Source organism: Daphnia pulex, chromosome 3, assembly GCF_021134715.1.
Source record: "Daphnia pulex isolate KAP4 chromosome 3, ASM2113471v1".
Taxonomy (NCBI): Eukaryota; Metazoa; Arthropoda; class Branchiopoda; order Diplostraca; family Daphniidae; genus Daphnia; species Daphnia pulex.
The window spans coordinates 7,403,154-7,427,523 of NC_060019.1; the positions used below are offsets into that span (position 1 = coordinate 7,403,154).

A 24,370-nucleotide genomic window follows, 5' to 3' on the forward strand; every position below is an offset into this window, starting at 1 on the left:
AGTTCTATAATTTCATTTATTTCTTTTACATGTCACTTAGTGAAAAAATTTTGTTTCTATAAACCGTCACGCTTTTTTAATAGAAGATACCTTTTACAAATGTCATTATTTGATTGAATCGCCAATAAGTTAATCATCAAGAGCTGGTTCTAAAATTGATAGAAATGAATTGAATTTCAGTTATGAGACGTCTACTGAGAATTTGATCCGACGCCAAAGCGGATGAAAAAAACAACAAATTATCTCGAAGAACGAAGCACGCAAATTACAAGACTTACGGTAAGTTAAAAGACGAAAATTACATTCAACTAAATATCTTAACAATTATTTCACTAGAGGCACGGTCAAACGAACAGCGGTGCCCAGCAAAGGGGGTTAACCTCGTTCGGAAGTGGAAGTCAAACTGGAACCAACTCCGCTGCTGCAGCAGTCTTGGATGGTGTCAGAAGATGGTTCCATTAAGGCTAGGGTGGAAGTTCCAGGGAGCCGTTGGGCACTTTCGGTCTCTTCGATGGCTTTCAGTAAAACCTTTCGCACATCCCTACCAGGTGGGGCTACTTTCATGGCCTCATTTAACCCTGTGAACGAAATTTGTATTGGACGAAACATTTAAGGGTTGATTAGGAGACTTACTTGCGTCAGAGGTGGGTGCGTTCTTCGGAGTTCTTCAATTTTAGCGTCCAACGTACGCTTACGTTTGAGACTCTCATGAAATTCATCTTCGCGCAATTCGTAGTTATCACGGAGCTTGACTTCAAATGGGTCGTCACAAAGCACCATAGAAAATAGTGCAACTGACAGACGAACGTCACGATAAAGTGGCTCTATTTGTCCAGGAAGCCGAGGCTTTTTGTGCAGCGATTTTACCCACTTGAAGACGCTCACCATCTCCTGTTGGCAGGCTTCGGAAAACTGGTAACGGTAGGGGAAGCAAACGCGCAAATGGGCAATGCTGAGTGACTAGTCCACATTTGTTTGTGGCAGCCTTTATTATGTGATGTAATCAAAGTTAAATAACCGTTTTCACGAAGGAAAAATCACATTTTACGAAAATAGTTACCTCGCAATCGAAACTGATTCTTTCCTGTTTAAGATCAAGATCGTTATCAGCTAGCTTCCAATTTAATCCTTCAGCTTCAATGATGGAATGTCCGTCAAAAAGTAATGCGCAGCGTGGCAAAGACTACGGTATTTATATAAGAAAAATTACTCGGGGAAAATAGAGAGACCAATTTGGCGACTGGTGCCTTAATTTCTTGAGGCGCATCATCTTGCACGCTTTTTGTCTCAAAAGCCTTGACCAGTCTGTCATTAATGGACAATTTTGGGTTGGAAATATTTAGCATTAATTTCTGAAAAAAATTAATTTTAACTATTAAGAATACGCAACACAATAATTATTCAATTACACTTACCGTGATGGCCGGTAAAACTGGGTCAACGTGAATTTCTGTTTGAACTCCAACTGAAAACTCTGCTAAACACGGCTGCCAAGTTTTCGTTCGTGATTCGACGAATTGTGATTGCTGGTTGACCTTTCCATCTCTAGATTGAAATAGTGTTAAATCAGTTACGGTGATTTGGTAGTACCACAAAGAAAATAGCTAACCTTTCAGTAGAAGCTACGGTCTGAAGAATTTAACATGAAAACACATCTATCAGACCTTAGAGTGCAATCTGTGAGCGTGGTAAAATGCTTCCGTCTAAACTCAGATTGTTAACAGAAGCATGGACCAACTTGTTGTTGTTCAACTGGGCTACTATAGTCACATTGCTTTTGGAGACACACATAAACTAACAATTAAAAAAAGAGAGGTTTAAATTATTAGATAACATGGTTCAAAACTCACATTTCCACCTACCTGAACAAATGATGTCAGAATGGGTAAGATTTTTTCAAGCAGATTGACTCTATTTGTTTCAACTGGGTTTGGAACAGTGGCTTGAAGTGATAAATTGCTGTTAACACTGCAATCTCTTGTGAATCGGACATCTTCAATCAACAACCCCAGTAGCCTCTTGGTATCAGCGGTGAAATCTATTGCAACGAAATATTTCGTTGCACTAACTAGCCATTTTGGCTATTGCAACGAAATCTTTCGTTGCGCCACGATAATGTGATGATCCCATGACCACCTGTCCCCAGAGAATATGGTTTCGAGAAGTTTAAAAGTTTGTTTGTTGTTGTTTGACACTTTAAACTGTTGGTAGCAGACGACATAGCCATCTAGCGGATTAACATTGCCATAGGGGAACGGGTAGGGTAGTCGGATAAGGCGTCAGTTAGTAGTACTAATGTACTAACAACTTGACCCCGAGTTCGATTCCACATCCGGGTACATCCATAAAAAAAAATAAAAACAATTAAAAGAGTCTTTGACCGTAGCGTAATCGCTGCGGTATGGGGTCAGTCTCAAGACGATACCTGTGCGCTTCAGGTGAGATTTGACTGCAGCATGCTCTACTCAGGATTTCAAGGGGAATTCTGGGCTGCAATGGGTCCTTAAGTGTAAATTGCCCAAATGACGGCCTGCGATTGCTCACGCAGACGGTCCCACCCCCCACTGACGGGGAAGCGAGTGGCGGATAAAACCGAGCCAAGGCGAATTTGAGCAAATAAAAATGAAAAAAATTCGCCGGACGGTGTACAGACTGCACGGGCAAGGGTCGTTGACCTTCTTAAGGATGAACAGTCGCGCGTAGTCCTAGCATTACGTGGTATCCATTGAAAGAAATCGTCTTACCGAGTTTGTTGTCGCAAAGTTTCAACGCTGAACTACCGATATCTGTCGTCGTAGCTAGGTGAACCACTCCGCCAATTAAACTTGCCACCGACCTTCCGCCTTTCAAATAATTCACGAAAATAATTCACGAAAATGCCGAGGTTGCCGATGAGGCCGTCGAAGCCGTTGCGCACACCGTACTATGTCCCTGCCCACGCGATCTATGACATTGAAAAGTTTATAACAAGAAATCCGACCAGGCCAGAGAGGATCAGATCATACAAACGGAGAGAAAATAAAGTTGTCACCGCTGTTGCACCGCCATCACTGTACATGCGATGCAGCACAACTCCCGTTGTTGACCTGGTGATGCCATCGATCAGTCGAATGCATCTTGTGCCGAAAGGAAAGAAAAAGAAGCCGTTTCTCAAGGACCAAATGATGACTGACATCAAGTCACTGAAAAAAGAACGTATGACACCAACCAAGTCAAAGGTCCAGAAGAATAAGCTTCCTAGAGTAGTCCTGAAGACCGAGTCGAAGGCGGCAGTAGCGGCTGAAATCGCCAAGGCCATAAAATCGAAAGCACCAACTATCAAGAAAGAGGCGAATTGGAGTCCTACCTCATCAGTCCTTACAACACCTGCAGCCCAGCCTTCGATTAAGTTAACTATACGACTGAAGGCCTCAAAGATCCACTCGTCAACTGAATATGAGATTGTGAAGCAGAAGAGTGAAGATGTAATTTGAAATTGATGCGATATCTGTGTAATACTTTCGGAATAATACAATCAAAATTTTTATTTTAATTATTATTGATTTTTCATTGATCCATTTTGGACTCCATTTAAAGAGGAGACAAAAATATTACAATTCTTAAATTATTTTTCAGATCCAGTAAATTTGATATTCTATTGATGATATTCTTTTCACCAGAATTATGATTTTTCATAAAGTTATTAGTTTAAATTCCAGCATAGGATCATTTGATTTGATTAATCAGTTTTGTCGTGTCCACCAGCTCCCTTAGAGTGACAATTGTTAGGACCTAAGCGCATTTGACACCCCGCTCCCCGAGATTCCGTTTAACTTTATTCATTCAGCAGAGTGGTTGGATTGCAGGAGTACTATAATGTTATCCCATGGGATAACCCGGGATAACCATGAAGAGATAAGATATTTCAGCGATCTTATCCGCTCTTGTCTAGTCAACTTAAAAGTTACCATCACCTTTGTAATCGCATTCTTCATTAATTAATGGAATCCACGATTTTATTCTTTTGATGGAAGGAATTTTTGCCGATTTTTTTTTTTTTCACCGGTTCTATAATAGTTCTGTAATAGCACCGCGTTTCCTTGTTTATTCTTCCGTAAACGCTGAGACATCTCATTGCGGACTAATGGATAACGTAAAGTCGCGTAAAGTATGCGCGCTATCCATATTTTCCTTCCCCAATATTGATAATTTATATAATTCCCTTCCTTTCAACTTCGACATCTCTATTCAGCATTCACCTTCATTATTTTTAGCTTTTGGCCCATCACTGCCAATTCAGCTCTGATGTCTGGCATATCTCGACCACGCCAAAAAACGATATTCCCATTTAAGTATTGTGCTGTACGAGTTATTAATAGTCATCCGGATTAGTCTCCGTTCGAACTCGGCGTTAATACCTACCCTCAAATGGGCAATGGATCTTTTTCTTTTACAGAGCGAGGGAGGAAATACTATAGATTTCCATAACCAACCCGAAATTGTAGTATGCAAAGTTTTATGAGGTTGAAGTAAGGAGACACGTATATCAACTATAGCCAATTATGTCGTTAATTATGTTAATTTCATTACTTTGTAGTAACACTTTTTATTGGGCTTACACACTAAATTACATGATTTGGGCGAACCGGTTTGGCGATTTTTTTTTTAAATCATGTTCAGCACACAGACTTCAAGTCTTATAATACTTGCATCAGCAGCTGGTTCAGTCCAACATACGGTCATGATTTGAGTCCTTTTGAAGAAATAGCTTAAATCTAGTCTGTTGCAAAAGTCAATTCGGTATCTGAAGCCCACCCAAAATTTTAGTGTGAAAGTCTTATGAGATTGATGTGAGGAAGAGTCAGCACGCTTAACAAGTAACTAGTAAGTTCTTTAATTTTTCTTGTTTTTTTTTTTTTTTTTACTTCACATACAGTAGGCACTATCTACTAAACCACATGATTGGGTGAACTGGTTTGGCGATATTTTAATCATATTCACTCTGAACCATCAGCTAATAACTTTTTAACATCTCATTTCCCCGGAGGATTAAATTCAAAACCCACATGTGCTGGCAAGCAACCGACCAGTAAAATAAATAATAAATACCAAATACGGAGTTAACTACATATGGCATGAAGCCATGAAGTCAGCAAGTGAGCATGTTTCCGGGTTCGCGGTTTGTCTGAAAGAGCCCTTGTTTATAGTTAACGTCCGAGCTCAAAGACCTTGACCTTTCAAAGCAGACAATGTTAACGATTGCGCAATTATTGTGTTTTGTTTGACCACAATCATAAATAAATTTCATGTAGCCTTCAGACAGTCTCTAAAAATTAAAAAAAACCTCTGGTGTTTCACACACTGTTCACACCAAGCAATTACGACCGACAAAAAACTGTGAGAACTGACTGCAGTATATCCACTGCTAGCTCATGTTTCACTCGACATTTTGTATTTTGCTCTACACTCTGCTAGCAGGTAAGGCGCGATACAAATAATCTACCTGCAAGAGGACAGATTTTGGGCAGTCGATTCACAGATAAAGAGTATTTAAATATATTAGAAACAATTAAAATTTCCACGGAAGGAAGCCGCAGATAGCTCCGTTCCAAGGTGAGCGACCATACGAGGCTGGAATGTCTTTCAAGAAACAGATTCCCGTCACCGAGTTGTAGGTAAACGCGTTGCACTTACCGTCATTGATGCAGAGTCGGCCGCACTGTTCTCCTGTTGATGGTCTTTCGACTCAGATCGTAGCCGGGGAAGTCGCAATTCTGCAGCCATTTAACACCGCCGTCACCGGTGTTGTATTCCGGCCAGCGATCTTCCACCCCGAATGGGCGAAGGTTAAGACGAGGGATAGAGCCGGAATCGCAATTCAAAATCGGGTTTCTGATGTAAATCAAACGGGGAATAATTAGTCAATGCGTCATCGTAATTTTTAAATTAATTTGTCGATTTACTTACACGTGAGATGGTGTTTTAAAGATTAGAGGCTGGCTGGATTTCACGTTGAAGTTGTCACAGACGAGACGGGCAAAACTGGCGCGTCGGATTTCAGTCAGTTGATCTAAACATTTGTTCAAAAATTAATCGGTCAAATCAGAATTTAAAAGTTTTCATTGTTTTCATACCTTTGGTGAAGCTGCTGGGCTGTCCAGCGAGATCGTAGAAGAAGCGGTCGCCCCGTTTCAGTTTCAGAAACTGATCGGCTATGATGCACTGAAAAGTGGGTCCCACCAAGGCACCTGGAGCCAATCGCTCTGACATGGCCCCGATGAACAGGTCGATGTCGTCAACCGTATCGTACAATTTCGCAAATTTATCCAAAATCTGTTAAGTATATCATCTCATAACCTTTTGTTAACGTGAATTTAGCGTGAGCTGTAAACGTACCGCAGGGGAAATCAAATTGAGAAGGTCGCTGAATTGGCCGGCAGGTGGCAAACCACATTGGGTCCGATAGGCGTTATAGCCGGGAATACCTATATCACAAAGTGTTATTACATTAGCTTAATGGAAAGACGTATAGTAAATAGGAAGAAATACCATGATCACGACCGCGTTGGAGGTTAAGTGAAACCAAATCCAAGCCAAAACCCTTGCCTTGCTCTTCAAATAAATGATTTGTCACCTGTGACATAAACAATAACACCATCAGCATATTAAAATAAAGATATGAAATTGTAATAATCAAATTTACCTCCTGGGTGAAATAGTTTTCCGCATTTTGACTGGGCTAACTGGCCAATCCAATGAGAAACTTGTCGAGATTGCCCGGCGTGTATATTTCCTGCATTTTGAAAAAGTGTTGACGTAACAGGATTTCTCGATCCTTGGTCCCCCGCTGATTAGTCAAACTGCACAAACGTTCGATTCATCAGACCCATAATTGAATAATTAAGGAAAAATGATATACGTACTGATGTTTCCCTTGGATGAGGGTGTGGCCGAACCGGAAAGCGGCTGCAGCAAATTCGTTCAAAACGGACGGATTGAGGTTCTTGTCGTAATCTTGACTGGAACCTTGTTGCAGTGGCAGCAGACCGAGTTCCTGCATTTTCACTCGACCGATAATGACGGGCAGCCATTCGTTGAATGTGATGTGCTGCATTTGGGCGGCCAGAATTTGTCTGGCCTCCTGGTAGAGACGCTCGTCGTCCCATCCGGGATTCAAACGGGCCAGTTCAGCCGCCAGTCGGTTGTGTTCACGCAAGAAAATCGTATGGGTCACAGCTAAATTGGGGTGCTCGTTCACTCGAGATGTATCACCTATTAGGCCCCCCAACAAAGTTTAAAATTTTTTCTCCGACACGTACATTTTGTCTAAATGTTATTGACCTGTTTTGAAGCACTTGACATCGGTGGGTGGATCGATTCCGGACACTGTTTTGGACAAGGTACACGACACCTTAGACTCCTCGTCGGCTGGGAGTAAATCTAATTCATTCCTGGGAGTGACTTTCATGCCGCCTTTTTTAAACGTTCGTAATTCCCGCGCTGTTTTGTCGTCGGAACCGTAGACGTTCGAGTTGTCCAGAAAGTGCGTCAATTGGTTCATCTATATCCAAGATTGAGGTGATAATTAATTGCCAAATGAATAAGTGTAATCAACTCACCTGTTCGGAAGCGCCGAAGGTGCAATCTGACCTGCGAATCGGTGCCGAACGGACCAATGGCATACAACGTTGGCCAAACTTCGAGAAAAAAGAATCGTTCTCCGGAATCTCAATCGGAAAACACTCGGGATGGACAAGCTTTTTCTCAATAAATTTCCCATCCGGCATACAGCACGGAATAGTGCTTCCATTGGCTTTTAAAAAAGGTTTAGAATAAGTAAATTTACTTCCTCGCTTTGAAACTTGCTAGTAGCTAGTACCCATTTTGAATTCGGGAGTTCTCGTGAAATCGTGATCGATGAACTGCCCGTACTGCATGACCCAGGTCGTGTCACTTTGGCTGGGAGAGTCAATATCGACGGCGACGGTTGTTGACACCAATCGAGCGCTACAATTCACACGAATCAAATCTTTCTCAGTCAGCCAATTTCTTAGCGAATCATATCTTGTAAATCTTTGATTACCTGGGAAGTTCGCCGCCATTTTTAGCTCGTCTGGGAGTCCGTACACCTATCGAATTTGATTCATTTCAATATAAATATAATTCGAGCATGACAAAATATTTGGGTATACCGTCAGCGTAAGCAGAAGGAAGAGCCCGTTGGAATTGTGTGAGCGATTTTCCCCAGGAAGGTCGCTGGATGTTGTTGCACGATCCATCCAGCGTTCTGTAAGGGGAACGGATTGTTTTTTCATCACAAACAGGATCGGCGGTGCACATTCCCGACAAAATCGTGTCCTTTAAGTTGAATTGTTTCATGGTCCTCTGAACATCTTCCGGCTTAATGTTAAATCTTTTCGGCACACAAATTGTTGATTAAAATGAATATCATAACGAAGGATAGAAAAAAAAAATTACCTTTTAACAATCTCAGTGACGGTGTAAGATTCCATCATTGCGTCACGACTCATTTTCTCTGACTCCGCTGTGCTGGTGAAGACCAGTGCGTGTGTAGCACGAGACGAGCCGGGCAAAACGAAAATTTTTTTCACGAAAAGTTGAGTCTCTATCGTGTCGGTGACCTTCATCTGCAGTTTACCGGCCTCAGCCGCCGAGTTCATAGAGTTGTTAATGCTGTTGTACTGCTGCTGTTGCTTAGGCGAATTAAATACGAGATTATATTGCTTGGCTTTCTTCTCGTTTTCTTGCAGAGGAGGTGCTCCGTAACCTTTCAAAATGAAATTAAAAATTGTAAAAATTCAAGTTATAAAATGTCATAATTTAAATACTGTTTGCAGGAAGATCTGGACAGCAAGCTCCCGGACCGCCATCGGCTAAGGCGCAGCCCGCGCCGGGAGTGGTTAAAACGAGATCGTACCAGACAGCGCAGTCTTTGACCGGCCGGCATTTCGACTCTAATCCGCCAACTGCCGGACAAGAATCGAAATCCCTGAAAGGTAGGTAACCACACACGCCACCGTTGATGGGTGTACGAGGAGTATTCAACGAGGTTTTTTTAAGGTAACAGGTCCCATCGCTGTGGCGGAAGTGGTTGCATTCAGGATTGGCAACGCACAGGCCGCCGCATTGCTCTCCGGTAGCCTCGATTCGCCCGATGTCGTTGCCGAAGAAATCGCAGTTGAGAAGCCACTTGACACCACCCTCTCCGGAATTCCAAACGTCCCGAGGCGGTGATTCTGGTACATGATGGTAAAGTATACTGTAACGATTGATCATTAACATTAAAATCTATAGGAAACGAAAAATTACCGAATTTAAACGGAAGATAGCCGCACACGCCACCTTTGGCGGGGGTACGACGACTTGTTAGCGGTAATGTCTTCAAGTAACAGTAGCCATCGTCGGTGTAACGAAAATGGGTGCATTTGGGGTGGGCAACACAGAGGCCTCCGCAATTTTCGCCGGAACTCGGCAACCGCTCCAAATCGTGCCCGTAATAATCGCAATTGAATTGCCATTTGACGTTGCCTTCGCCGGTGTTCCAATTCTCTTCGATGGCGTTTCTTGCTGCTTGACAGCCAATAGCGTCTCCAATCCTCAGATTATCGCAAGCTTGGCCGCCAATCAAGGACGGATTGATTTTGTACAGAGCATCTAGATCGATTCCGCAAGAGATGGCGATCTCCCAGCAGGTATCCCATCTTTTAATCGGAAGACAATTTCTGCCGGCGTCGAAACTCATGAGGAAAAGACATACGACACTAGTGATGGGCAGCTGTAATTAGTGAATAAAATTTTCGACCGTATGATTACGTAAATAGAACAGAAAATTTTAAAGAAACTTTTACTGTGATTTTCATGGCGCAGAGCTTGTTGGCCGGCCGCTGGAGAACAAATAGTTTACCCCTCAACAGCAGGAGAGATAATTAATGGACAGCGAAAAGATTAAGACCAGATAGCTTTAAAAGATTTAAAAGTGACAATTAATCATACAACAGTCTTACCGCTTCTAATGTCTAAAGAAGTATCTGCAGTTACTTCCAACAAATTTAAAGTAGTTAAGAATTGCATGCAATGAATACCTGCTAGTTGGATGGAAAAATATAAATAATCCCAGCTATACGAAAGATAAATTGGAAGCAGTCTTCAACTACTGTGGGAAATGACCTTGATTCTTCTACCAATTTTGCCAAAACTATGTTAGTAATTGTACTAAGTAATAAGAAAATATAGGCTTACCGTATTGTTGGAAGAAGAAAACAATTTTTTAATGCTAAAATGCTAAAATCTTACGAAATTTCAATTAAGATTCTTGAGCTCTGATCGACGACGTCTGCCCAGTAAAACAACGAGAAACTCTCGATTTGCAGAATTGCAGAGTGCAGACGACCTTCCGAAATCCGAACTGCGAAATGCGAATGTCGTTAATGAGCGGTGTTGTCCTATTACCAATTACCAGACTGTAGAAAGCAGGCATGTGTGAATGTGTGATTAAACACACAAATTTGTTTCTACTTTCTTATAATTAACACAAAATTTTAATCGCTTTCTGTTTGAGTAAATTGGAAATGCACTGACATAATGTCGTAATTGTTGCACAATTCACCCCAAGCGGCCATATTACGCACTATAACAATCGGCGCGAATTAACTGAACGAATCTTGAATCGAAACGATAATCAAATAAAATTTTATTACTCTGCCTTAAAAAAAAACAACTGATTAATGTTTGAATAATTAAAACGGAATCACTGCAACAAAATTCAAGTTAATTGGTTGACACAATTTCGAGATATAGCCGTAATTGTAGGAGGAAGTCGACTTGCAAACAAAGATTTGCCCTTCTTTTTCATACATAAGGGATCGCCACCGCATATGATCCCATTGTACACCATCTGTAAGCTTCTACGCCTTCTAGATAAAGTTACTGTGATTATAACCTGGCAAGAAAAATGGAATCTCGTGCGAATGTTGAAATGGTTTGGAGAAAGGTTTGGAAAAGATTCTGGTACTACGACTGGAATACGGGATCGGGATTGGTCAAGAAATGGAGAAGAGTGATGAAACAAGTTCCGAAAAATTATTCGCCACCATCCTCGTACCCGCACCCCGCGACGAATCCTCAGCTGATAACTTACGCGGACTGCGAGGCATTTTTCGAATCTGTAACCAGAGGCTCCAGGGAGGATTTGATTAAAACTCTCAACATCCACGGACCGAAAGTGACTACCGAATTGTCAAAATCGTACAACGAACATGGGCAGACCCCTCTTCTAGTGGCCATCCGCCGAGGAAACTTGGACATGGTCAAATTCTTGGTCGGCAAACTGGGCGTTCCCATCGAGCAAATTGGACGAATGGTGTCGAATGGTGTCGAATACCTGGACGTTCCAGCACTGTACGCGGCTATCGTTTGCGGAGAATTGGACATTGCCGCCTATCTTCTTTCCATGGAAGTGGAATCGGATCAGCAAACCGCCCAAATGATCGAATCCATCGTCTCAAGTCCCAACGGCCGACAGGAAAAGATCAACATTCTGGAACTGATGGGTGCAGTCAATTTTTACTTTTACGAAACGCATCCAGCCCCGCAAAACGGCCACATGTACTGGAGGGCAGCCACGCATCTTCGCCAGTCGACGGTCGATGGTGAACCGGACCTAATACCTAAAACGATTCTTCCATCGGACGCTTATGGCACGGCTTTCAACTTGACTTGCGAGTTTACCACATTAGAACAACTGGAGCAGCTGTCTAGACTCGAGCTCTTCACCCAAGCAGTTTTGGTCAGCCAGCGAGTCCTGGACATGGTCCGTCCTGGTGTCCATATCTTCAATCTCACCTTCTTGTCCCAATGGGCTTCGATGTGTTCCTTCCGCCAAGGGCAGAGCGGCCGCGCCATCCACATACTGACGCTCGTTCTGCAGCAATCACAATCACTTGAGTGGAAGGGATTAAAGACGAGTCGAATCATCAACTGGGCCCTGGACATCTTGTTGTCGAGCATCACCAATCTGCAAGAGAATCCGGAACAAGAAGAGTTTCCGTTTGTCAATCTGATGGCCACCTTCGATTTTGCCACTCAGTACATGGCGCATCTCCAAGAAAATCCCCGACAGCAAAAGATTGACCCAAGCACTCGACTCGGTCTGGCAAGTTTCATCGTGGGATTGATTTATTGGGCCCACGAGCTGGTGCCGCAATGGAGTGTCGTGGATCGCCAACAGTTCCAGCGCAGCCTGTCCCTTTTCATAGCCAAAGACCACCGATGGGGAAACGCCAATCAGAATCTTCTCCACGCGATTTGCCATCTGGAGAGTACGAGTCACACGTTCGCTGAAATTCACGAGTTGATGGACAGAGACAGCGACGACATGGGCAGCAGTGACCTGGATGAAACAAGCGACTTGGATCATGGCGAATTTGAAAACAGCAGCGACACGGTGAACGATCTGCTGGACAGCAATGACGACTTGATTGATGACCCTGCCGGTGGGAGCCAATTTGACTTTGACATCATTTGTGCGTCGAAGGATGAAGATTGCTTCAGTGATTACAGTGACGACAGAAACGTGAGCGGATGTCCGTCGTGTGGGGCCGGAAACGACGAAGTGATGTCTGCGGACGAAAGTGACGACGAGGACTTTGAACTGATTCGAGATTATCGCGACGAAGACGACGAAAGCGACGATGATCCAGACGAGGATTTCCAGCTGTCTGTGACCGAGTGGATCCTTCGACTCGGAGCCGATCCTAACGCGGCCGACTCGCACGGAGCGACTCCTCTCCACTTGGTGGCCTTAAATCGTGGCAGCGTTGCTCAAGGTCGGCTGCTGCTGGAATACGGGGCTCACATAGACCAGACGGACAACACAAGTACGACCCCCTTGATGCTCTTCCAGGAATGGCAAAACCTGCTCTCCCAGGAACGGCCAGACCAAATAATCGACCGTGATGAGGATAACGAGCTTAACCTTCATTCGCTCATCAGAGACGCTCTGCCACTGCCTCTGAGCTGCTTGGCTGCTCGAGTCTTACGCCAAAGTGGAATTCCATTCGATGATGCAGAGAAAGTTCCACCGACTCTACAAACCTTCATTCGGCGACATTAATAAGATATTTCCGATGGAAGATGAAATTTCGTGTGTTTGGTTCTTTTGTTTCACTTTTGATACTTGTCGTCACTGTTCTGTCAGTTGATTTCAATAAATTTCATTAAATAAAAAAAAATTGTTTCGCCTATTCATTTGTTTGATTGTTTAAGGGCTCTTTTTGCCAAGTACCAAGTTGATTGTAATGAAGCTATTGAGCTAAAACAAGGTTCAAATTTGCTGCTTCTTCGCTAGTGTCACGACGACCTAAGGCACCTTCATCATTACCGTACATCCAAAATAAGTTCAAAGTTCGCCTAAAAATAAAATAATAAAATTAGACTGAATCCGAGAAAAAAAAACGATGAAATTGTAAACTTACCTTTACTAGTAAGGCAGACTGTGTGCACACCACCTGCAACTACACCCATTATAAAGTAATAACCGTAGCCTTTATTCTCTGAATATTTGATTAACAGCAATCATCGTAATCAATGATTATTGTTCGAAATAAACTTTTTACTACGATCCGATTAAATCTTTTAATCAACTTGAAAAGGCTGCTGAGAATAACTACACCCGAGTCCATTCTACTCAGTTCTATAATTTCATTTATTTCTTTTACATGTCACTTAGTGAAAAAATTTTGTTTCTATAAACCGTCACGCTTTTTTAATAGAAGATACCTTTTACAAATGTCATTATTTGATTGAATCGCCAATAAGTTAATCATCAAGAGCTGGTTCTAAAATTGATAGAAATGAATTGAATTTCAGTTATGAGACGTCTACTGAGAATTTGATCCGACGCCAAAGCGGATGAAAAAAACAACAAATTATCTCGAAGAACGAAGCACGCAAATTACAAGACTTACGGTAAGTTAAAAGACGAAAATTACATTCAACTAAATATCTTAACAATTATTTCACTAGAGGCACGGTCAAACGAACAGCGGTGCCCAGCAAAGGGGGTTAACCTCGTTCGGAAGTGGAAGTCAAACTGGAACCAACTCCGCTGCTGCAGCAGTCTTGGATGGTGTCAGAAGATGGTTCCATTAAGGCTAGGGTGGAAGTTCCAGGGAGCCGTTGGGCACTTTCGGTCTCTTCGATGGCTTTCAGTAAAACCTTTCGCACATCCCTACCAGGTGGGGCTACTTTCATGGCCTCATTTAACCCTGTGAACGAAATTTGTATTGGACGAAACATTTAAGGGTTGATTAGGAGACTTACTTGCGTCAGAGGTGGGTGCGTTCTTCGGAGTTCTTCAATTTTAGCGTCCAACGTACGCTTACGTTTGAGACTCTCATGAAATTCATCTTCGCGCAATTCGTAGTTATCACGGAGCTTGACTTCAAATGGGTCGTCACAAAGCACCATAGAAAATAGTGCAACTGACAGACGAACGTCACGATAAAGTGGCTCTATTTGTCCAGGAAGCCGAGGCTTTTTGTGCAGCGATTTTACCCACTTGAAGACGCTCACCATCTCCTGTTGGCAGGCTTCGGAAAACTGGTAACGGTAGGGGAAGCAAACGCGCAAATGGGCAATGCTGAGTGACTAGTCCACATTTGTTTGTGGCAGCCTTTATTATGTGATGTAATCAAAGTTAAATAACCGTTTTCACGAAGGAAAAATCACATTTTACGAAAATAGTTACCTCGCAATCGAAACTGATTCTTTCCTGTTTAAGATCAAGATCGTTATCAGCTAGCTTCCAATTTAATCCTTCAGCTTCAATGATGGAATGTCCGTCAAAAAGTAATGCGCAGCGTGGCAAAGACTACGGTATTTATATAAGAAAAATTACTCGGGGAAAATAGAGAGACCAATTTGGCGACTGGTGCCTTAATTTCTTGAGGCGCATCATCTTGCACGCTTTTTGTCTCAAAAGCCTTGACCAGTCTGTCATTAATGGACAATTTTGGGTTGGAAATATTTAGCATTAATTTCTGAAAAAAATTAATTTTAACTATTAAGAATACGCAACACAATAATTATTCAATTACACTTACCGTGATGGCCGGTAAAACTGGGTCAACGTGAATTTCTGTTTGAACTCCAACTGAAAACTCTGCTAAACACGGCTGCCAAGTTTTCGTTCGTGATTCGACGAATTGTGATTGCTGGTTGACCTTTCCATCTCTAGATTGAAATAGTGTTAAATCAGTTACGGTGATTTGGTAGTACCACAAAGAAAATAGCTAACCTTTCAGTAGAAGCTACGGTCTGAAGAATTTAACATGAAAACACATCTATCAGACCTTAGAGTGCAATCTGTGAGCGTGGTAAAATGCTTCCGTCTAAACTCAGATTGTTAACAGAAGCATGGACCAACTTGTTGTTGTTCAACTGGGCTACTATAGTCACATTGCTTTTGGAGACACACATAAACTAACAATTAAAAAAAGAGAGGTTTAAATTATTAGATAACATGGTTCAAAACTCACATTTCCACCTACCTGAACAAATGATGTCAGAATGGGTAAGATTTTTTCAAGCAGATTGACTCTATTTGTTTCAACTGGGTTTGGAACAGTGGCTTGAAGTGATAAATTGCTGTTAACACTGCAATCTCTTGTGAATCGGACATCTTCAATCAACAACCCCAGTAGCCTCTTGGTATCAGCGGTGAAATCTATTGCAACGAAATATTTCGTTGCACTAACTAGCCATTTTGGCTATTGCAACGAAATCTTTCGTTGCGCCACGATAATGTGATGATCCCATGACCACCTGTCCCCAGAGAATATGGTTTCGAGAAGTTTAAAAGTTTGTTTGTTGTTGTTTGACACTTTAAACTGTTGGTAGCAGACGACATAGCCATCTAGCGGATTAACATTGCCATAGGGGAACGGGTAGGGTAGTCGGATAAGGCGTCAGTTAGTAGTACTAATGTACTAACAACTTGACCCCGAGTTCGATTCCACATCCGGGTACATCCATAAAAAAAAATAAAAACAATTAAAAGAGTCTTTGACCGTAGCGTAATCGCTGCGGTATGGGGTCAGTCTCAAGACGATACCTGTGCGCTTCAGGTGAGATTTGACTGCAGCATGCTCTACTCAGGATTTCAAGGGGAATTCTGGGCTGCAATGGGTCCTTAAGTGTAAATTGCCCAAATGACGGCCTGCGATTGCTCACGCAGACGGTCCCACCCCCCACTGACGGGGAAGCGAGTGGCGGATAAAACCGAGCCAAGGCGAATTTGAGCAAATAAAAATGAAAAAAATTCGCCGGACGGTGTACAGACTGCACGGGCAAGGGTCGTTGACCTTCTTAAGGATGAACAGTCGCGCGTAGTCCTAGCATTACGTGGTATCCATTGAAAGAAATCGTCTTACCGAGTTTGTTGTCGCAAAGTTTCAACGCTGAACTACCGATATCTGTCGTCGTAGCTAGGTGAACCACTCCGCCAATTAAACTTGCCACCGACCTTCCGCCTTTCAAATAATTCACGAAAATAATTCACGAAAATGCCGAGGTTGCCGATGAGGCCGTCGAAGCCGTTGCGCACACCGTACTATGTCCCTGCCCACGCGATCTATGACATTGAAAAGTTTATAACAAGAAATCCGACCAGGCCAGAGAGGATCAGATCATACAAACGGAGAGAAAATAAAGTTGTCACCGCTGTTGCACCGCCATCACTGTACATGCGATGCAGCACAACTCCCGTTGTTGACCTGGTGATGCCATCGATCAGTCGAATGCATCTTGTGCCGAAAGGAAAGAAAAAGAAGCCGTTTCTCAAGGACCAAATGATGACTGACATCAAGTCACTGAAAAAAGAACGTATGACACCAACCAAGTCAAAGGTCCAGAAGAATAAGCTTCCTAGAGTAGTCCTGAAGACCGAGTCGAAGGCGGCAGTAGCGGCTGAAATCGCCAAGGCCATAAAATCGAAAGCACCAACTATCAAGAAAGAGGCGAATTGGAGTCCTACCTCATCAGTCCTTACAACACCTGCAGCCCAGCCTTCGATTAAGTTAACTATACGACTGAAGGCCTCAAAGATCCACTCGTCAACTGAATATGAGATTGTGAAGCAGAAGAGTGAAGATGTAATTTGAAATTGATGCGATATCTGTGTAATACTTTCGGAATAATACAATCAAAATTTTTATTTTAATTATTATTGATTTTTCATTGATCCATTTTGGACTCCATTTAAAGAGGAGACAAAAATATTACAATTCTTAAATTATTTTTCAGATCCAGTAAATTTGATATTCTATTGATGATATTCTTTTCACCAGAATTATGATTTTTCATAAAGTTATTAGTTTAAATTCCAGCATAGGATCATTTGATTTGATTAATCAGTTTTGTCGTGTCCACCAGCTCCCTTAGAGTGACAATTGTTAGGACCTAAGCGCATTTGACACCCCGCTCCCCGAGATTCCGTTTAACTTTATTCATTCAGCAGAGTGGTTGGATTGCAGGAGTACTATAATGTTATCCCATGGGATAACCCGGGATAACCATGAAGAGATAAGATATTTCAGCGATCTTATCCGCTCTTGTCTAGTCAACTTAAAAGTTACCATCACCTTTGTAATCGCATTCTTCATTAATTAATGGAATCCACGATTTTATTCTTTTGATGGAAGGAATTTTTGCCGATTTTTTTTTTTTTCACCGGTTCTATAATAGTTCTGTAATAGCACCGCGTTTCCTTGTTTATTCTTCCGTAAACGCTGAGACATCTCATTGCGGACTAATGGATAACGTAAAGTCGCGTAAAGTATGCGCGCTATCCATATTTTCCTTCCCCAATATTGATAATTTATATAATTCCCTTCCTTTCAACTTCGACATCTCTATTCAGCATTCACCTTCATTATTTTTAGCTTTTGGCCCATCACTGCCAATTCAGCTCTGATGTCTGGCATATCTCGACCACGCCAAAAAACGATATTCCCATTTAAGTATTGTGCTGTACGAGTTATTAATAGTCATCCGGATTAGTCTCCGTTCGAACTCGGCGTTAATACCTACCCTCAAATGGGCAATGGATCTTTTTCTTTTACAGAGCGAGGGAGGAAATACTATAGATTTCCATAACCAACCCGAAATTGTAGTATGCAAAGTTTTATGAGGTTGAAGTAAGGAGACACGTATATCAACTATAGCCAATTATGTCGTTAATTATGTTAATTTCATTACTTTGTAGTAACACTTTTTATTGGGCTTACACACTAAATTACATGATTTGGGCGAACCGGTTTGGCGATTTTTTTTTTAAATCATGTTCAGCACACAGACTTCAAGTCTTATAATACTTGCATCAGCAGCTGGTTCAGTCCAACATACGGTCATGATTTGAGTCCTTTTGAAGAAATAGCTTAAATCTAGTCTGTTGCAAAAGTCAATTCGGTATCTGAAGCCCACCCAAAATTTTAGTGTGAAAGTCTTATGAGATTGATGTGAGGAAGAGTCAGCACGCTTAACAAGTAACTAGTAAGTTCTTTAATTTTTCTTGTTTTTTTTTTTTTTTTTACTTCACATACAGTAGGCACTATCTACTAAACCACATGATTGGGTGAACTGGTTTGGCGATATTTTAATCATATTCACTCTGAACCATCAGCTAATAACTTTTTAACATCTCATTTCCCCGGAGGATTAAATTCAAAACCCACATGTGCTGGCAAGCAACCGACCAGTAAAATAAATAATAAATACCAAATACGGAGTTAACTACATATGGCATGAAGCCATGAAGTCAGCAAGTGAGCATGTTTCCGGGTTCGCGGTTTGTCTGAAAGAGCCCTTGTTTATAGTTAACGTCCGAGCTCAAAGACCTTGACCTTTCAAAGCAGACAATGTTAACGATTGCGCAATTATTGTGTTTTGTTTGACCACAATCATAAATAAATTTCATGTAGCCTTCAGACAGTCTCTAAAAATTAAAAAAAACCTCTGGTGTTTCACACACTGTTCACACCAAGCAATTACGACCGACAAAAAACTGTGAGAACTGACTGCAGTATATCCACTGCTAGCTCATGTTTCACTCGACATTTTGTATTTTGCTCTACACTCTGCTAGCAGGTAAGGCGCGATACAAATAATCTACCTGCAAGAGGACAGATTTTGGGCAGTCGATTCACAGATAAAGAGTATTTAAATATATTAGAAACAATTAAAATTTCCACGGAAGGAAGCCGCAGATAGCTCCGTTCCAAGGTGAGCGACCATACGAGGCTGGAATGTCTTTCAAGAAACAGATTCCCGTCACCGAGTTGTAGGTAAACGCGTTGCACTTACCGTCATTGATGCAGAGTCGGCCGCACTGTTCTCCTGTTGATGGTCTTTCGACTCAGATCGTAGCCGGGGAAGTCGCAATTCTGCAGCCATTTAACACCGCCGTCACCGGTGTTGTATTCCGGCCAGCGATCTTCCACCCCGAATGGGCGAAGGTTAAGACGAGGGATAGAGCCGGAATCGCAATTCAAAATCGGGTTTCTGATGTAAATCAAACGGGGAATAATTAGTCAATGCGTCATCGTAATTTTTAAATTAATTTGTCGATTTACTTACACGTGAGATGGTGTTTTAAAGATTAGAGGCTGGCTGGATTTCACGTTGAAGTTGTCACAGACGAGACGGGCAAAACTGGCGCGTCGGATTTCAGTCAGTTGATCTAAACATTTGTTCAAAAATTAATCGGTCAAATCAGAATTTAAAAGTTTTCATTGTTTTCATACCTTTGGTGAAGCTGCTGGGCTGTCCAGCGAGATCGTAGAAGAAGCGGTCGCCCCGTTTCAGTTTCAGAAACTGATCGGCTATGATGCACTGAAAAGTGGGTCCCACCAAGGCACCTGGAGCCAATCGCTCTGACATGGCCCCGATGAACAGGTCGATGTCGTCAACCGTATCGTACAATTTCGCAAATTTATCCAAAATCTGTTAAGTATATCATCTCATAACCTTTTGTTAACGTGAATTTAGCGTGAGCTGTAAACGTACCGCAGGGGAAATCAAATTGAGAAGGTCGCTGAATTGGCCGGCAGGTGGCAAACCACATTGGGTCCGATAGGCGTTATAGCCGGGAATACCTATATCACAAAGTGTTATTACATTAGCTTAATGGAAAGACGTATAGTAAATAGGAAGAAATACCATGATCACGACCGCGTTGGAGGTTAAGTGAAACCAAATCCAAGCCAAAACCCTTGCCTTGCTCTTCAAATAAATGATTTGTCACCTGTGACATAAACAATAACACCATCAGCATATTAAAATAAAGATATGAAATTGTAATAATCAAATTTACCTCCTGGGTGAAATAGTTTTCCGCATTTTGACTGGGCTAACTGGCCAATCCAATGAGAAACTTGTCGAGATTGCCCGGCGTGTATATTTCCTGCATTTTGAAAAAGTGTTGACGTAACAGGATTTCTCGATCCTTGGTCCCCCGCTGATTAGTCAAACTGCACAAACGTTCGATTCATCAGACCCATAATTGAATAATTAAGGAAAAATGATATACGTACTGATGTTTCCCTTGGATGAGGGTGTGGCCGAACCGGAAAGCGGCTGCAGCAAATTCGTTCAAAACGGACGGATTGAGGTTCTTGTCGTAATCTTGACTGGAACCTTGTTGCAGTGGCAGCAGACCGAGTTCCTGCATTTTCACTCGACCGATAATGACGGGCAGCCATTCGTTGAATGTGATGTGCTGCATTTGGGCGGCCAGAATTTGTCTGGCCTCCTGGTAGAGACGCTCGTCGTCCCATCCGGGATTCAAACGGGCCAGTTCAGCCGCCAGTCGGTTGTGTTCACGCAAGAAAATCGTATGGGTCACAGCTAAATTGGGGTGCTCGTTCACTCGAGATGTATCACCTATTAGGCCCCCCAACAAAGTTTAAAATTTTTTCTCCGACACGTACATTTTGTCTAAATGTTATTGACCTGTTTTGAAGCACTTGACATCGGTGGGTGGATCGATTCCGGACACTGTTTTGGACAAGGTACACGACACCTTAGACTCCTCGTCGGCTGGGAGTAAATCTAATTCATTCCTGGGAGTGACTTTCATGCCGCCTTTTTTAAACGTTCGTAATTCCCGCGCTGTTTTGTCGTCGGAACCGTAGACGTTCGAGTTGTCCAGAAAGTGCGTCAATTGGTTCATCTATATCCAAGATTGAGGTGATAATTAATTGCCAAATGAATAAGTGTAATCAACTCACCTGTTCGGAAGCGCCGAAGGTGCAATCTGACCTGCGAATCGGTGCCGAACGGACCAATGGCATACAACGTTGGCCAAACTTCGAGAAAAAAGAATCGTTCTCCGGAATCTCAATCGGAAAACACTCGGGATGGACAAGCTTTTTCTCAATAAATTTCCCATCCGGCATACAGCACGGAATAGTGCTTCCATTGGCTTTTAAAAAAGGTTTAGAATAAGTAAATTTACTTCCTCGCTTTGAAACTTGCTAGTAGCTAGTACCCATTTTGAATTCGGGAGTTCTCGTGAAATCGTGATCGATGAACTGCCCGTACTGCATGACCCAGGTCGTGTCACTTTGGCTGGGAGAGTCAATATCGACGGCGACGGTTGTTGACACCAATCGAGCGCTACAATTCACACGAATCAAATCTTTCTCAGTCAGCCAATTTCTTAGCGAATCATATCTTGTAAATCTTTGATTACCTGGGAAGTTCGCCGCCATTTTTAGCTCGTCTGGGAGTCCGTACACCTATCGAATTTGATTCATTTCAATATAAATATAATTCGAGCATGACAAAATATTTGGGTATACCGTCAGCGTAAGCAGAAGGAAGAGCCCGTTGGAATTGTGTGAGCGATTTTCCCCAGGAAGGTCGCTGGATGTTGTTGCACGATCCATCCAGCGTTCTGTAAGGGGAACGGATTGTTTTTTCATCACAAACAGGATCGGCGGTGCACATTCCCGACAAAATCGTGTCCTTTAAGTTGAATTGTTTCATGGTCCTCTGAACATCTTCCGGCTTAATGTTAAATCTTTTCGGCACACAAATTGTTGATTAAAATGAATATCATAACGAAGGATAGAAAAAAAAAATTACCTTTTAACAATCTCAGTGACGGTGTAAGATTCCATCATTGCGTCACGACTCATTTTCTCTGACTCCGCTGTGCTGGTGAAGACCAGTGCGTGTGTAGCACGAGACGAGCCGGGCAAAACGAAAATTTTTTTCACGAAAAGTTGAGTCTCTATCGTGTCGGTGACCTTCATCTGCAGTTTACCGGCCTCAGCCGCCGAGTTCATAGAGTTGTTAATGCTGTTGTACTGCTGCTGTTGCTTAGGCGAATTAAATACGAGATTATATTGCTTGGCTTTCTTCTCGTTTTCTTGCAGAGGAGGTGCTCCGTAACCTTTCAAAATGAAATTAAAAATTGTAAAAATTCAAGTTATAAAATGTCATAATTTAAATACTGTTTGCAGGAAGATCTGGACAGCAAGCTCCCGGACCGCCATCGGCTAAGGCGCAGCCCGCGCCGGGAGTGGTTAAAACGAGATCGTACCAGACAGCGCAGTCTTTGACCGGCCGGCATTTCGACTCTAATCCGCCAACTGCCGGACAAGAATCGAAATCCCTGAAAGGTAGGTAACCACACACGCCACCGTTGATGGGTGTACGAGGAGTATTCAACGAGGTTTTTTTAAGGTAACAGGTCCCATCGCTGTGGCGGAAGTGGTTGCATTCAGGATTGGCAACGCACAGGCCGCCGCATTGCTCTCCGGTAGCCTCGATTCGCCCGATGTCGTTGCCGAAGAAATCGCAGTTGAGAAGCCACTTGACACCACCCTCTCCGGAATTCCAAACGTCCCGAGGCGGTGATTCTGGTACATGATGGTAAAGTATACTGTAACGATTGATCATTAACATTAAAATCTATAGGAAACGAAAAATTACCGAATTTAAACGGAAGATAGCCGCACACGCCACCTTTGGCGGGGGTACGACGACTTGTTAGCGGTAATGTCTTCAAGTAACAGTAGCCATCGTCGGTGTAACGAAAATGGGTGCATTTGGGGTGGGCAACACAGAGGCCTCCGCAATTTTCGCCGGAACTCGGCAACCGCTCCAAATCGTGCCCGTAATAATCGCAATTGAATTGCCATTTGACGTTGCCTTCGCCGGTGTTCCAATTCTCTTCGATGGCGTTTCTTGCTGCTTGACAGCCAATAGCGTCTCCAATCCTCAGATTATCGCAAGCTTGGCCGCCAATCAAGGACGGATTGATTTTGTACAGAGCATCTAGATCGATTCCGCAAGAGATGGCGATCTCCCAGCAGGTATCCCATCTTTTAATCGGAAGACAATTTCTGCCGGCGTCGAAACTCATGAGGAAAAGACATACGACACTAGTGATGGGCAGCTGTAATTAGTGAATAAAATTTTCGACCGTATGATTACGTAAATAGAACAGAAAATTTTAAAGAAACTTTTACTGTGATTTTCATGGCGCAGAGCTTGTTGGCCGGCCGCTGGAGAACAAATAGTTTACCCCTCAACAGCAGGAGAGATAATTAATGGACAGCGAAAAGATTAAGACCAGATAGCTTTAAAAGATTTAAAAGTGACAATTAATCATACAACAGTCTTACCGCTTCTAATGTCTAAAGAAGTATCTGCAGTTACTTCCAACAAATTTAAAGTAGTTAAGAATTGCATGCAATGAATACCTGCTAGTTGGATGGAAAAATATAAATAATCCCAGCTATACGAAAGATAAATTGGAAGCAGTCTTCAACTACTGTGGGAAATGACCTTGATTCTTCTACCAATTTTGCCAAAACTATGTTAGTAATTGTACTAAGTAATAAGAAAATATAGGCTTACCGTATTGTTGGAAGAAGAAAACAATTTTTTAATGCTAAAATGCTAAAATCTTACGAAATTTCAATTAAGATTCTTGAGCTCTGATCGACGACGTCTGCCCAGTAAAACAACGAGAAACTCTCGATTTGCAGAATTGCAGAGTGCAGACGACCTTCCGAAATCCGAACTGCGAAATGCGAATGTCGTTAATGAGCGGTGCATGTTGTCCTATTACCAATTACCAGACTGTAGAAAGCAGGCATGATGTGTGAATGTGTGATTAAACACACAAATTTGTTTCTACTTTCTTAAAATCAACACAAAATTGTAATCGCTTTCTGTTTGAGTAAATTGGAAATGCACTGACATAATGTCGTAATTGTTGCACAATTCACCCCAAGCGGCCATATTACGCACTATAACAATCGGCGCGAATTAACTGAACGAATCTTGAATCGAAACGATA

General features: G+C 42.4%; 2 protein-coding genes and 2 long non-coding RNA genes across 12 annotated transcripts; all 4 read right to left on the reverse strand.

The window, feature by feature from the left end:
• LOC124190449 lies at nt 1-2,207 on the reverse strand. 2 transcript variants are annotated; one of them, XR_006872979.1, is made up of 6 exons: nt 1,863-2,207; nt 1,610-1,794; nt 1,416-1,545; nt 1,061-1,352; nt 634-985; nt 1-578 (listed from the first exon to the last, which is right to left on the reverse strand). It is a non-coding gene; the product is annotated as an uncharacterized LOC124190449 (long non-coding RNA). The 2 variants fall into 2 exon arrangements; XR_006872980.1 differs by having other exon boundaries at nt 1,665-1,794; nt 1,863-2,197.
• A 3,207-nt stretch (nt 2,208-5,414) lies between these two features.
• Nucleotides 5,415-10,389, reverse strand: LOC124190312 (peroxidase-like). Its single transcript, XM_046582938.1, has 18 exons — nt 10,240-10,389; nt 10,083-10,177; nt 9,849-9,959; nt 9,310-9,775; nt 8,829-9,236; nt 8,458-8,767; nt 8,172-8,392; nt 8,063-8,108; nt 7,859-7,986; nt 7,599-7,792; nt 7,321-7,540; nt 6,903-7,251; nt 6,728-6,839; nt 6,529-6,613; nt 6,376-6,464; nt 6,114-6,312; nt 5,947-6,049; nt 5,415-5,871 (listed from the first exon to the last, which is right to left on the reverse strand). Exons 3-18 carry the CDS (start codon nt 9,858-9,860, stop codon nt 5,676-5,678), a joined length of 3,138 nt encoding a protein of 1,045 aa, XP_046438894.1. The 5' UTR covers nt 9,861-9,959; nt 10,083-10,177; nt 10,240-10,389; the 3' UTR covers nt 5,415-5,675.
• A 3,297-nt stretch (nt 10,390-13,686) lies between these two features.
• LOC124190451 lies at nt 13,687-15,893 on the reverse strand. Of its 2 annotated transcripts, none has more exons than XR_006872981.1 (6): nt 15,549-15,893; nt 15,296-15,480; nt 15,102-15,231; nt 14,747-15,038; nt 14,320-14,671; nt 13,687-14,264 (listed from the first exon to the last, which is right to left on the reverse strand). It is a non-coding gene; the product is annotated as an uncharacterized LOC124190451 (long non-coding RNA). The 2 variants fall into 2 exon arrangements; XR_006872982.1 differs by having other exon boundaries at nt 15,351-15,480; nt 15,549-15,883.
• A 3,207-nt stretch (nt 15,894-19,100) lies between these two features.
• LOC124190450 (chorion peroxidase-like) lies at nt 19,101-24,098 on the reverse strand. 7 transcript variants are annotated; one of them, XM_046583085.1, is made up of 19 exons: nt 23,926-24,050; nt 23,769-23,863; nt 23,691-23,714; nt 23,535-23,570; nt 22,996-23,461; nt 22,515-22,922; nt 22,144-22,453; nt 21,858-22,078; nt 21,749-21,794; nt 21,545-21,672; nt 21,285-21,478; nt 21,007-21,226; nt 20,589-20,937; nt 20,369-20,525; nt 20,215-20,299; nt 20,062-20,150; nt 19,800-19,998; nt 19,633-19,735; nt 19,101-19,557 (listed from the first exon to the last, which is right to left on the reverse strand). In XM_046583085.1, exons 4-14 carry the CDS (start codon nt 23,544-23,546, stop codon nt 20,405-20,407), a joined length of 2,475 nt encoding a protein of 824 aa, XP_046439041.1. In that variant the 5' UTR covers nt 23,547-23,570; nt 23,691-23,714; nt 23,769-23,863; nt 23,926-24,050; the 3' UTR covers nt 19,101-19,557; nt 19,633-19,735; nt 19,800-19,998; nt 20,062-20,150; nt 20,215-20,299; nt 20,369-20,404. The 7 variants fall into 7 exon arrangements, with proteins under 7 accessions (XP_046439041.1, XP_046439036.1, XP_046439042.1 ...); XM_046583080.1 differs by lacking the exon at nt 23,691-23,714 and having other exon boundaries at nt 23,535-23,645; nt 23,926-24,098; XM_046583086.1 differs by lacking the exon at nt 23,691-23,714.
• Between the last annotated feature and the right edge of the window lie 272 nt (nt 24,099-24,370).